The 14,730-nt window shown below is 41.1% G+C and overlaps 1 protein-coding gene across 2 annotated transcripts in view; it reads left to right on the plus strand.

Moving 5' to 3' along the window:
* LOC139084596 (uncharacterized) overlaps positions 1 to 14,730 on the plus strand; it is a 163,227-nt gene that overhangs the window by 94,166 nt on the left and 54,331 nt on the right. For both annotated transcript variants that reach the window (XM_070627874.1, XM_070627873.1), the window contains one exon: positions 10,881 to 10,941. In XM_070627874.1, coding sequence (XP_070483975.1) covers positions 10,881 to 10,941 — 61 coding nt within the window. The remainder of the gene's footprint in view (positions 1 to 10,880; positions 10,942 to 14,730) is intronic.

Consider the following 14,730-nt stretch of genomic DNA (forward strand, 5'->3'; position numbering starts at 1 on the left):
CTCTCTTTATTATTTTCTGCTATGACTCATGTAGAGGAGGAAAGACTTTCTCCTCCTGGATTTGACAGCTGGGTTTATGAAATAATCTGACAACAGGCAGATTAACAGGAGAAAAGGTATACAAATTTATTAATTTTTTTTTTTTTTGTGAAGGAGATTGGCCCTGAGCTAACGTCTGTGCCGATCTTCTTCTGTTTTGTATGGGGATGCCACCACAGCGTGGCTTGACGAGCAGTTTGGAGGTCTGCACCCAGGATCCTAACCCACAAACGTTCGGCTGCTGAAGCAGAGCATGTGAACTTAACCACTATGCCACTCGGCTGGCCCCAGAAATTTATTAATTTTTAATGTTATATGCATGGGGAAAGCATAGAAACAAAAAGTGATTACCTGAAAAGCATTGAGATTTGAGAGCTTATACACTGTCTAATGGGGGGAGGGGGTGTGTGGTTAATTTAGGAGAGAGTAAATGGTTTTTAGGGAAGATGAATGTCCTGTCCTCCCGGGGAGGGGATTGATGACAACTGAGTTCCTCTTGGGGATCTGTCTTTAGGCAGAGAAGGGAGTTCAGAGAAAGCCTTGCCTGGGACTGGCTGCTTTTCAGGTGCCTTCAGCTCAAAGAATCGATATACCAAAGTGACCTCATATTTTGGGGTGGCATGTCCTGCTCTCCGTCACTAACAGGAGAGATTAGCGCACTTTGCACTCAGTCTGGCCTCCTCGAAGCCTCATCTCTGGATTTGGCAGCTAAGGCCCCAGGCACTGAGCTGGAGGGGAAGAGTGGAGATGAAGGCGGGAGGTGAACAGCACTGAGGGCTGGCAGAGGTCTGCAGGGGTCCGCCTAGCTGGGTCTATTACGTCTCCTCTGCAGCTCCAGGCTTTTCCCATTGCCTCCTGATTCCCTTCCCTCAGTAGCTGGGGTACTGTTGTTGAGTACAGACTGCCAACTGCCCCACGTTCTCCATTCTGCCCCCAGCTCTGAAAGGGTGGCCAGGGGAGATCAGTGGAGTTTCTGCTGCCATCATAAAATGCAGAAGGATCTGTGTGGAAGTGACCAACGGGATGAACTCCCAAGAGGAGGGGAGGTGGGCTGGGTTCAGTGCAAGACAGAATCTTGAGCTGGAAGATGGGGCAGGTTGGGATGGGTCGATGGCAGATTTTACGTGCATAGATTTTATTTTGTGGCAGAGTGAGAGGTACAGTTGGCAAATTGATTCTTACGGTATTTTAGGAACTGATATGATACCGGCACATAGGACCGATTATCAAAGTCAGGTGTTGTGAGCTACTAGAACATGTTTTAGAGGAAGCTGTTACATTCCTAGCTCCTGATATTGTTTTTAGTAGAGGTCCTATCTTGCTTGCAAAGAATCTTATTTTTCTGATTATAAAAAGGAATATATGCTTTTTATAGAGTACTTAAAAATACAGATAAGTATAATAAAGAAAACAAAATCACCCATGAGTCCACAAAAAAGAGGTGACCACTGTTAATATTTTGGAAGTATTGTCTTCCGTTATTTTGAAACACGTATTCATATCTAATATAATATTCAAGATATACCACATATAGAGATTGCTTTTTATTAAACGTCATTGAGATATAACTTATACACCATAATATCCACCCACTGTAAATGTAATCAGTTGTTTTTAGCAAATGTATAAACTTGTGCATCCATCACCACAGTCCAGTTTGGGAACCTTTCCATCCCTCCAAGTGTGACCTCCTGCTTATTTGCAGTTAATTCTTGTTCCTGTCCCCATCATTCCTAGGCAATCACTGATGTGCTTTCAGTCTCTATAAATTTGCCTTTTCTGGATATTTTGGATAAATGGAATCATACAGTGTGTAGGCTTTTGTATCTGGCTTCATTCACTTAGCACACATTTTTGAGGATCCTCCATTTTGTAGCATGTATCAATAGTTCATTTTTATTGCAGATTAGCATTGTGTTGTATGGATATGCCACATTTTGTTTATCTGTTCACGTGTTTTGGGTTATTATGAATATTGTTGTTATGGACATTCATGTACATATATTTGTGTGGACATATGTTTTCATTTCTATTGGGTAAAATCCTAGGAGTTTAATTGTTGGGTTGTACAGTAAATTTTTGTTTAAGTTTTTAAGAAATTGCCAGACTGTTTTCCAAAGTGGCTGCACCATTTCACATTCCCATGGGCAATGTATGAGGGTTCAACTTTCTCCATATCCTTGTCAACACTTATTATTGTCTATCTTTTTCATAATAGACATTCTAGTGTGTAGTGGTTCTCATTGGGGTTTTAATTGGCATTTCCCTGATGATTAATGGTGTGGAGAAGCTTTTCATGTGCTCATTAACCATTTCTCTATCTTTGTTAGTGAAATGTCTGTTTGAATCTTTGGCCCATTAAAAAAATTGAATTGTCTTCTTACCATTGAATTATGAATTCTTTGTCTATTCTGGATGCAATTCCTCTATAGGTATATGACTTACAAGTGTTTTTTCCCCAGTTCATGACTTGGCTTTCATTTTCTTAGTGCTGTCTTTTCAGGTGCAAAAGGTTTAAATTTCAATGAAGTACAATTTATTAAGTTTTTCTTTTATGGATCATGCTTCTGGTATCGTATTTGAGAACGTTTTGCCCAACTCAGGGTCACTACAATTTTCTCTTAGGTTTTCTTTTAGAAGTTTTATAGTTTTAGCTCTTAGTGTGAGATATATAATCCATTAATTTTGTGTATGGTGTGTGATGAGGGTTTCAGTTCTTTTTTTTGCATGTGGCTATTCAATTGTTGAAATGTCATGGCACCCTTGTCAAAAATCAATTGACCATTAATGTAGAGATTTATTTTGGGACTTTCAGTTTTGTTCCATCGATCTATGTTCCTATCCTTATGCTAGTACCACCTGTCTTGTTTATTGTGACTTTATAGTCATGGTGATACTGGGTAGTGTAAGTCCTCCAACTTTGTTCTTCTTTACAAAATTGTTTTGGCTGTTTTTTGTCCTTTGCATTATTAAAACATACATTTTAGGATCAGCTTGTGAATTTCTACAACAAAGCCCGCTTTGATTTTGATAGACATTTCATTGAATTTACCTATTTATTTTATCAGAGCATTTCCCCATGTTTTTATAATTCTGATACTTTTATCTGGGATAGTTTTGGGGGCATTTATGGTGGGAAGAAGGGAGTTGGGCTAGATCACCTTTTGATTTCCTTTTTTGTCTTAGCATTTGCTCAGTATTTCCCCCCCTCCTCCCACATAGTTGCAAAAGAGATGATAGGTCTTTATAATTGAGAAGCTCGTGGCTATCAATTTGTCAGTTGTTAGGATCTTACTGAGTTCTCCCTGCAGGGTCCTAGGGTAACCTGGAGGAGAGTGAGAGGCTGGCGATCACATTGATGGGTCAGTCAATACGGGAGCGATTACTCTTTGTGCCACCAAGAATGTAGGTCCAAAGATGATTCAAGATGACACAGACACGTGCACGTTAGTTGGCGGGCTGGGCAGGCAGCAATTGCTTTCAGCAAGGCATCTGCCAGACTTGTGGGGAAAGAGCATTCCTGCCATTTCCTGACACCACGCTCCGTGGGAGGCAGCGCCCAGCCCAGCTCCGATGCGATGCAGCATACACACACGGAGCGCAGGAACTGACTCTCTGGCTTCTTCTGGATCAAATGGTACATGGTGGGGTTTACAACCCTCACTGCTGATGTTATAAGGTTAGAGGCAACGACCTTGGGAGAGTTTACACTCAATTTAATTTTTACTGTTTCATAAAATGGGAATTGTTTTCTGCCAGTCAATAAAAGCAGCGGGCCTCCTGCTGTGTAATGGATGTGGATAGGCTATTACTGTTTGTTATAGCCGTTTAACTGCAGGACAGTCTTATTAGTGGGGATTTCAGAACGACAGGACTTTTGCCAGCCTCAGGGCTAATTCTTTATCCGTGTCAGCATTAATGCTGTTACATATAACGGGTTATGGCCACTTCAGAGGCAGAGGAAAGTTCAAAGTCTCAGAAGTTTAAAATCCACCAGAAAGGAAAGGAGCTGAGAGAACCAGGGGTCTGAGCAATCAGGAGGTTCAGTGGAGACATGTCTGAGATGTAAGCCAAGCAATCAGATGTTCCAGGACATAATGGTCAGCCAACCTAGCAGGTAAAAGAAGCATTATTGAAGGAATTAGCTAAATCACAGAGGAGAAGCACAACGCTTAAGGCAAAAATCATCGTTGGTTTAGGGATGGAAAAATGATCAATCGTTTTCCCTGCATGTTATGAAAAACAATACAAAACGTCCTAAATATGCCCAGTTGCCAATTACCTATCTAAATTGAGCAGAAGTCCTATTGAAGCTTATTTGAAAGAGCGGGTTATAAAAGGGAACATGACTTGGCTTTGGAAGGCCTTAAAACTGTCCTCATTATACCAGTGTAGTGTAATCTGAAAGTAGTTTTGCAGTCTTGCTCATGGGCAAAGATGTTGGCCTCAGAAGGGACGGGGAGAAGGTCGGAGTCCCAGGCCGTGCTGAATATAGGAAACAGAAAACCCACAGGAGAATCGCTTCCTCAAAGCTGATGTGTGGCATTGAAGAATACTGTGGGTAAAGAAGTCTGGTCATGGGAATGGGCCAGAGTTATGTATGTGTGTGTGTGTGCACGCGAAAGAGAGAGAGAGATCTCCAATTATTCTTTGTGCCTCTATTTAAATTAGGTAGTGATGGTTATTATATTGGATCCTTTTATTTTGACAATGCTTTACAGTTTAAAAGACATGCTAACATATAACATCTGTAGCGAGTTTAGGTGGGCCAGGCTGGTCACTTACTGATGGGACTGACTGGAAGATCTGGCAATAGCTTACCCCGTGTGAATCCCATGCCTTTCCCACCCGCACCAGCTCCCCTCCCACACTCCCAGTCCCTCTTACCTTGTTCTACTTTTTGCTTCTTCCGTAGCACTCATCACCCTCTAGTATACTATTAGTTTACTTATTGATTAGGTTTGTTGCCTGTCTCTCCCCCACTGGAATGTAGAGGGCAAGAGTCTTGCTTTGTTTTATTCACTGATGAATAAAACACTGATGATTCAGGGATTCACCTAGAACAGCGCCTATCCTGTGGCACCCAATGCATAATTGATGGAATGAATAAAGACCCAATAGGGAAGAAAAGGAGGATTCTTAGCTAAATAGGGAAGTCAAGAGTTAGAACTTCTTGCCACTGAGGCAAGGTCGTGGCACAGAAGGGAAGTGGGAGTTGTTCCAGCAGGCCGAGGATTTCTGCTAAAACTGGTATTTCCTGCAATGATCCCGAGAGAAGCATCTCCCTGAACAGTGGGTCTTTAATAGTTCACCTGCAGCAACACAGACTGGAATAAGTCCTACAGAACTCCGTAATTTGATGAGCAGTCCTGAGGTTTTTCTTTTTTTTAAGAGCTTGCAGGCTTTGAGGGACTGAAGAGGGGTCCACGAAGAAGCAATCCACCCATCATTTTAAAATATGTTGCTAAAATTCAGTCACAGTGTTAATTTTAAACATAGCGTTTGTCCTTATTTTCAAACCACTGCATTTTAATGAAGTTCAGTTTGCCAGGTCTGTACTTAAAATACATAGGCTTTAACTAATTTAAGGAAAGGTCCACAAAGTGGCAAATGCATAGGAGGCCTACATTCCAAAAGAGGATGTTCCTGGAAAGCTCTAACAATACAAGGGGGTTTGTTAATAATAGGTCCGTTTTATGGGGAAACTAAGCACCAGAGAGGGCTGATAAGTTGCTCACAGTCACACTTACTAATTGGTTATGCTAAGACATTGAACAAGTTTGAGTCACCGGATCAGGAGCAGCCAGTATTCAAATCCCACCGAACGTGCAAATGAAAAGGGTCTTGAAGAGCAACTGACGTGATTTCCTCATTTTACAAATTAAGACACAGGCTCAGTGTATTAGTCCGGATTCTCCAGAGAAACAGAACCAATAGGACATATATTTATAATCATAATTTATTATGTATTTATATAATATAGTATAACCTTTATAGTAGTGTATATATTTATTATAAGGAATTGTCAAGCTGGAGAGCAAAGAGAGGGGATGTATAGTTTCAGTCTGAGTCTGAAGGTGTGAGAACCAGGAGGGCTGGTGCAGGAAGTGCCGGGCTGAGCCTGAGTCCTGAGGCCGGAGATGGCTGATATCCCAGCTCGCAGAGCGAATACTCCCTTACTCAGCCTTTTGGTTCTATTCAGGGCCTTAGTGGGTTGGATCGCACCCACCCACATTAGGGAGGGCCGTCTGCTTGACTGAGTCTACAGATTCAGATGCTCATCCAGAAGGACCCTCCCAGATACACCCAGAATAATATTTAACCAACTATCTGGGCACCGCATGGCACAGTCGAGTTGACGCATCAAATCATCATCACACTCGGAAGGTGATTTGTGCACTGTCCCAAGTGAGCCAGGTCAGAGCTGTGAGGACCCTGCCACCAAGTTCCCAGCTCTTGTGCTTCCCTTCTCCACGCACCCTCACACCTTTGGATCCGTGCATGGAAAATGCACATTTCCCACATCTCGATTATTAACTTATAATTCTTGTGTATCTAATTAGTTCCAGTTTATGCATATTTAAATAATTTCTAACAAATTTCTGCGATGTCTTGTGTATAGTTTTCCTCAAATGCTTAGAAAGATGCTATTTAATCTACATATTTAGAAGAATACTTTACAAATTAAATTTTTCCCAATAAAAGTAAATGGTTCATTACTGAAATTAAGATTTCTTATCAGTGCACTGTCAGTCTGTGAATATGATGTGGAAGATGGTACAGGTATTATTGAGGGGGTTTAGTTTGAGATAACTTAGAAAGAAACAATGAAATGTTTCTTTGATTGCGACTAGGCAAAACAGGGCATTTTCTGTTGCTTTATTCTTGCTTCCTAAATGAGAAAAATTTGCTGGGTCTTTACACTAGTATGACTTGTTTAAATCATCTCCATAAAGATATTAAAAATCCACTGAGTGTTCTAGAAATCAGAAGAATCAGAGTACATCAAAGTAAATTGGAAGAACTGGTGCAGTGGGTGCCCCTAGACAGATTGTGTGAGGGGGAGAAGGCGGGCAGGCCACGGCTGCTTCCGCCCACTGGAACAAATGGGGTTTATTTATCGTTCACTGAGGACTGCTCTATGCCAGTGACTGTCGTGAAGGCATTAGAGATTTGGAAATGTTGAGTGACTTGCAGGAGTCACGCGAGGACCCAGAGGCCGAGCAGCATCTCAGCCAGGTTTATCTGGTTACAGCTGATTCCGGCCACCACCATTTCGGCTGTGCAAGTGAAAGCTGATAAACATCACTGCGATGCTTGTTAAACATTCAGATTCTTGGCCCTGCTCCCTTGACTTTCTGGTTCGGGAGGATTGGAAAGGAGTCCAGGAACTGGTGTTCTTAACAAGCATCCCAGATGTTGCTAAGGCAGGTAGGTGGTGAACTTCCCTATGAGAAACTGCCCTGCGCTCTGCGTAGTGCCCTGCATCTTGAGTCTCAGCTCCCCAAGCCTCTGGGAGCTGTGTCTACTAATGCGCTTCACTGCTTTCTTGATTTTCCGTAGTCCTGAGCTGCATAAAGCAATAAATACATCAGTGTCTTCCACCCTGGCTTTTGGGAAGGCTAGGAAATTTTAGGATCACATGCAGACTGGGGATTTGAAGACCCACCATGATGCGTTGCTTCCTTCCTTTGATCCTTGGACCTCCTTTCTGCCTCTTGGGCCTGTGCCTCTCTCGGTGGTTGCAGGATCCCGCGGTCCTTCTGTGTTGTAGCTCAGCCTCCACACTTAGTGCTTCTGGCTTCTCTGTTCCCCCAAGCTCTGCCAGATTGCGCTGTGAGTATCCAAACCCTATTAGAGAAGACGGGGCCGTTATTCATCCTACAGAGCTGTAACTTTGTACTCTGACCAGTATCTCCCCATTTCTCCTACCTCCCTGCTCCTGGTAACCAGTGCTCTGCTTTCTGTGTCTATGAATTAGACTTTTTTAGGTTCTTCATCTAAGCAAGATTATGCAGTATTTTTCTTGGTGTGTCTGACTTAGGTCACTTAGCATAATGTCCTCTGAGTTTATCTGTGTTGTCACAAATGTACAGCATGGGGACTATAGTTAATAACACTGTGTTGTATACTGGCAGCTTGCTAAGAGAGTAGTCTCAAATGCTTTGAGTGTGCGCGCACACAAATTGGTAACTATGGGAGGAGTTGGATGTTAATTAGCTTGACTGTGGTAATCATTGCACTATGTGTACGAATTTCAAAACATCATGTTATACACATATGCAATTTTTATCAAAAAATACAATAAAATAAAAAAGAAAGGGAAGTTTATTCTCTTTGTGCTTCTTCTCTGAGCATCAGGGTGTGTGCCTAGCAGGGGTCTGGTGTCCTGGGCCGAATCTCACAGATGAGAGCTGAGTGCTGAGTGTTGACCATAAAGACTCTCAACTCTTCCCCGTCTCTCCCATCTGATGACTTTTAACTGTAGGTGAAAATCTTTGTCTCCTCATCTTTCTCACGATTTCTGGAGTTGTGACAGAGACTGTGGTGGTGCCCGGACTGCTCAGCCAGCTCTCAACTGTATTTAATTCTTGCGTTTTTATGCTGCCTGGCCTTTTATCCAATCCTTGTCATTTTCTTTCCCTCCCTGCCACCTTCCTGCCTGAGTTAAAATCTTTTACAAATTTAATTTTCTGGCCCTTAACTTCAGATAATTCTCCTGTATAATTGTAAATAATTACTCTTGCTTATTCTCAATTGGTAGATTTGGCTACTTTTAAAAAGTGATTTTTCTGTTGCCCATGTATATTAATCTGCCAGAATCTTGCTCTTCCAAGGTATCAAGTGGTTATTTCTTTTATCAAGCTAGTTGTCCATATTTTATCCCTGGAAAGCCTTAGGTTACAAACCCAAGTCCTAACTTCTAGCTCAAAATCCCAAATTGCAAAGAAATTCTCCTTATTGATTTTGTATTTTTCAATTTCAAAATGTTTCTTATAATAATTTTAGAGGTGAAGAATATTAAAAAAATAGATAAAAGACCGTTCTTTCTTATCTCGTTCCACACCCCAGGTCGGATCATCTTTAGAAGTTTGATGTTTATCCTTTGAAACATCGTCTATGCTTTTTGAAATACGCCAGTGTGTAGATATTCACAAACCTGAAATCCCAGTGGTTTTTCTAATGTAATGTCTTTTACTTCATTTTGATTGAAATGGTCATCCTTAACTTTTATATATCTAATGCTTCTGGCAGAATAAACTCTTAATAAAAGTACTAGTTATTATGGTCTTTATAATTTTCACGTGAAGAAAATATATTGCAGTATATGTAAAATTGCTGAAATAAAAGGTTTAAAAAAGAAGGTTAACTAGTTAAGGAAGGTTCTTCTTAACTAGTGGCTCCTGATCTTGGCTGCACAGTGGAGTCACCTGGGAGCTTTGAAAACCATGGGTGCCTGTGTCTCACCTTCAGAGATTCTGACTTAATTGCTCTGGCATGTGGCCAGGGCATCAGGTTTTAAATGCTCCCCAGGTAATTCTGTTGTATAGCCAAGATCGAGAACCACTGTTCTAAACAAAGATTAAGGATCATCAGTGTTAAAATGCAAAATATAATTAGGAGCAACCCCTTGGAGAATGACTCCCTTTCTTAATTAAAGACTTTTGCTATTCATGTGACTCCCATTAGTATGAGGTTTTCTTAGAACACAAGCAAGCAACCAACCAGAAGGAAACACCTACTTCTCAGGTAGATAGTCTTTCCAAAGGTATCACGTCGGTTGGTGCTGTAGTGGGCATTCACCTGACGCCACATTGGGCTGTGTCAGGAGGCTGTGTGGCTCCACCTCTTTTCCAGAAACAACCTAAAGGTGAGGGAGGGTGCTGAGCCTGGGTGGAGGGGAGCAAGAAGAGGGCAAGGAGCGACTCATCTGTTAAGGTCAAATGTCAAATGTGGAGGTTAGGCAGGAGTAGATAAGGAAAAGGAAAGAAGAATAAGGATTGGTTTGGGAGAAGGTTGCTGGGGTGGCTGTTATGTCTCCCAAGCGTATCAGCCACAAATGATGCCAATTCCTGATTCTGAGTCAAGATCTTGCAGAAGTCTCTACTCCAGTGAGCCAGGCTAGGATCTGGCCCCACTACCCTCCTCTCCCAAATTAGGAGTGGCCTGAGCTAATTGCTGGGCAGGTAGGCTCCAGGTTGACAGGGACCCTCAGGCATGACTCCCATCAGGCTCCAACAACAGGAGGGGGTACGTGAAGAAGACACCTCAGGTCCCTCAGCTGTGGAACCCTCTGAGAGCTCAGGCAGTCACAGTCCAGTTTTCCTCGGGTGCAGTGCAAATGTGACTCATTTTATGTTCAGCCAAACTTTTGAGGACACTGAGCTATGCCTTCAGTGGGTGAGAGGTAGAGATTTTGCAAATGATCAAGCATCTAGTTGTACATTTGCAACTGTTTATCGGGGTTTGGACAGGAAGAAGGTGAGTGTGCTCCTTCCCAATATGGTGTGCACGACGGGCCACTGCTGACAGACGTGTGCTCCTGGACGGCCTCCCTGAAAGCTCTCCACCTGAGCAGAAGCGTTTCGTCATTGCTCATTCCCTCGCAGTTCTGAAAAGAATGACTTTTTGTTCTTTGAAAGAATCATAATAAAGTAAAATGATGGAGATTCAAAGCTAGGATTTTGTACGTATATGCTAGTGTGCGTACTGTGTGCATGGGTAGTTTATTTAAAATCTGTTTCAAGATTGAGACATTTCCTGCAGTTTTCCTTAAGAATTTTTATTGAAATTTGTCTAAATGATAGAGAATGAATAAATTGTTTTCTTTTTCTCTCCAGCGGATTCTTATGGAGGTGCCGGTGTGTGCATGCCTGATGGAGAATTCCCGAGTCCTAGAAGGTTTGCTAAGCTTTGATCTTTGGGAAATCGTAGAATACCACCCTCCATAGAATAGGTTCTCTGAGGGAGTTTGCTGTTGATGGTAATTATAATTATAATATCATAAAAGTTGGTGAAAGTGAAGGGCTGGTCAGTTTGACAAGAGGTCCTGTGGATGAAAAGGAATCTACTTCCTTTAGTTAAGTCCCCATTGTAAGATACAGATGGCGTTGGCATGACTCCAGGTATAATTACGAGACTTGATTCAGTTACAGACCTAAGCGAAGGAGAGGGTCAAGCTCACCTGCGGTCCAGAGTCGAAGGAGCAAATTCCCAGACACTCAGATTCAATTATGTAGGGGAGGCCTCCGGTTCTGTTATTGCACTTTTGAGACTCCCTACCTACAGCAGATGCCTGCTGGCAGTTCCAGTTGATAAACCAAGTAGGAGTTTCCTGCTGTGGAGGGAGCAAAGGCTTCTGCTGAGACCCAGCATTGGCAGCAGCCACTGGCAGTCGGGACTCCTAAGCTACTGCACAATGCCGGAGGTTATCTGGCAGTAACTTACGATGATCAGGGCTAGGAGCCACTGTGAAATCATTCTCTCCTTTTTTGGACAGATTCAGAAGACTCCAGGGACCGGGGTAAGTGTGATGTTAGGATGGTCAGAGTCCTTGGGAAAACCTCTTTGGCATGTAAAACATCGGCAGATAGGAGAGGGGATAGCTGTTTAAATGCTGCTCACACTGCACTGACATGGATTTGAAAATAAAAGGAGGATTATAGCTCTCAGGATTAATATAGGATTAATCCAGTTCTTTCTTCAATACCAAAGACACAAATGTCCTGAAGGAGAAATTGATGCTCTCTTAAAAAAATACAGCTAATAATTCTATAGAATTATAGTTCTCATAAGGAGATCATCTTTTGTGAGCAAGATGATTTAGAAGAAATTCATTCCCTGATCAGCTTATGTTCATGATTAGTGTAAATGTTGTTTTTTATTGCCATTAATGGCAACAAAGCAGCACTAATTTAATGAGCGCTGAATTCTGGTTGATGAACAGTCTCAGAGTTTGAGAAGTAAGTTTCATGTTTACAACTTAGAGGTACCAATGAAATACCAGCTTGGATGTGTTCCTGGTTATTAACCTTTGGAGAAAGAGAGCTCATCAACATTTTATTAAACCTATTTTCTTTAATGTGGCTTTCTTATTTGCTAATCATCATTCAGCTTATGCATTTCACTGCAGGCAGAAGTTTCAGAGCATTTTGCGTCTATTTTTTTTCTCCATGTTAACATGCAATCATCACTGATATTTAAGATGTTAATATCTATATAGAGAAAAAAGAATGCTGTTGTCCAAAATCTCTACTATTTTTGGAATGAGCCTCCGGATGAAAAAGAGGATGGTATCAATTTAGGGGCTATTTTTGACAAAGATTCTGACTACAGACGTTCTGGACCCTGAATCTTGAACTGTGTGGTTGGTAATTATGGTTGCAGTTGAGAGAGGCAATGCATATGTGGGGGTGAACTGAAGAAGGCATTTCCGAGTGGAGTTATATGGGACCACTGGCAATATAAATTGATGTTTAAGATTTCAAACTTTGGAATCAGACAGACTTGGGTTCAAATTCTGATGTTGCTGTGTACTAGCTGTAAGACCCTAGGCAAATTACTAAGCCTCACAAAGCCTCAGTTTCCTCATCCCTACAATGGGGACAATGAAAGTGCCACCTTCATAGGATTGCTGTGAGGCTTAAATGGTGATGCTCCTGGTACATAGTCCATTCTCAATAAATGTATGCAACTGTTTTGGCTATTGTTGGGGGTCAAAATGATGGGTCAAAGGAAGTAGTCAGCACATAGAAGGAGATCATCTCTTTTTGATCAAGACTGACTCTTATAGCCTTTGATACCTCCAAGACATCTTTAAAGAGGATTCAGGAGGAACTTGCTCCAGAGGAACACTGTGTGGGGCTAAGGAGAAAATGAGTTTTATTGGTCCATGGATGGCAGGGTATAATTTATGGACTGAGTCATATTTAGTTGCTGGTAAAGGCTACAGTATATCATAAAATAATGTTTTATGTCTGTATAATGCTCGACAATTTTTTTTATCTCTTGCGTTTTTGGCACTGACTCTCCCTTGTGTTTCAGATATTTTCATTTGGCTGTTGTCTAGGTAGATTAAAGGATTGTGCTGAAAGTTGGTGGTGGGAGTAGAGTGAACATTCATGGCAAAGAGGACAGTATGAGCTAAAATGAGACAGGATCTACCAAAGGTCACAGCCAGTGAGTGGTGGAACAAGAGCGGAGGTACTCAGTATGTCTCTTACCTTATGAATGAGTGAGTGAATAAATGAATTGTAATTGCATTCACAATGCCTTCTTTCACCTCTTACTAGCTCCTTATTTTCACTTTTCTCAATATCCAGAATAATTTTTTGCAGCGCCTAAGTAATTTGTAGTCACAACCAATCAAACCAATTCACTGATTTGATTAATATTTATTGAGATCCTGCTAGGTACATTGTATTGTGATAAATGTTTATGTGTTGCAAAGATAAATAAGATGATAGATAATGTTATCTAATCCATATTACAAGACATATACATATGACAGTGGTGGCATCAACCCGTCAAAACTTTGACTCATTTTAAAACAAGTCACCATCATTTTTTTGTAAAGCAATTGAACATTTTTTGGATAGCTACAAATTAAAGATTTTGTTTTAAAAATTATTATTATTATTTTTTTGCTAATGTTGGAGACCCCAAAGCTACAGAGGGATCATAGAAAGGTGAATTCCTTAAAGAGAAAAGGGTACAATTTATTCATTTGATTGTCAAGATGCTTATAAAACCAGCTGTAAAAATAGACACATTTTTGTCCAGGGAACAAGGCGATCAAAGTATTGACAAGATTCCATCGTTGAACATTCAGACCAGCATTGGAGGTTGTGTAGTACCAGTGCCAACACTTGAACATTGAGGACTTCTCTGTGTATGTGCTCGTAGATACATGCTTTACGTCTGAGGAAAACCCTTGACATTAAGTGCCAAGTATAGAACAGCTCTTGGCATGTGTGTTCCATAAATGGTAATGAAGGGAGGGTGCTGGATAACTTTTGTTCCTTTCTTTTTCCTTAAAACACATCGTGCAGAGTTTTCGTTTGTTTAGTTCACAATTGCTTTGGGAGCTGTGATGGAGCCGGGAACAGCATCAGTAGGACTAGTATTTTTAAGGCAGCAGAAAAGTGTTGAGTGAACAAGAGTTTTGATATAAAATAAAGAAACTAAACCCACAGGGCAATGTTTATTCAAAAAGAAAAGTTAGTGATCAACAACAGGACTCATGATTTTGACCTATTCTTGAAGGAAATAGTGAAAAGTGTGAATAAGATGAAATAATGGTCATTGAGTGCTTTTCTTTACATTATTTTGAGTGAAGAAACAGGCTATGAGACTGCATTATTTTTTACACCAAAATACATTGTCTGCTTTTGGGAAAGTTATTATATAAATTTTCATTGAGATAAAAACTTTTCTTCATGTTATTGATAAAGCCAGTAAAGATGATTCTATGATTATCAGGTAGTTTAAGGATATATTAGTTTCTGGACTAGCCTGAGTCTGTCACCTTTGACTGCATGATCACAGTTTTTACTGTTGAGATTATAATACTAGAATTTATTACAGAGACACAACTCTGGTTCACAAATAGCTCGGCCACTGAGAACTTAACTCTTTCCCAATCCTTGATGATTTTCTCTACTACTCAGAGAAAGATATCATGAAGTCTTA

This window comes from Equus przewalskii, chromosome 7, assembly GCF_037783145.1.
Source record: "Equus przewalskii isolate Varuska chromosome 7, EquPr2, whole genome shotgun sequence".
Classification (NCBI taxonomy): domain Eukaryota; kingdom Metazoa; phylum Chordata; class Mammalia; order Perissodactyla; family Equidae; genus Equus; species Equus przewalskii.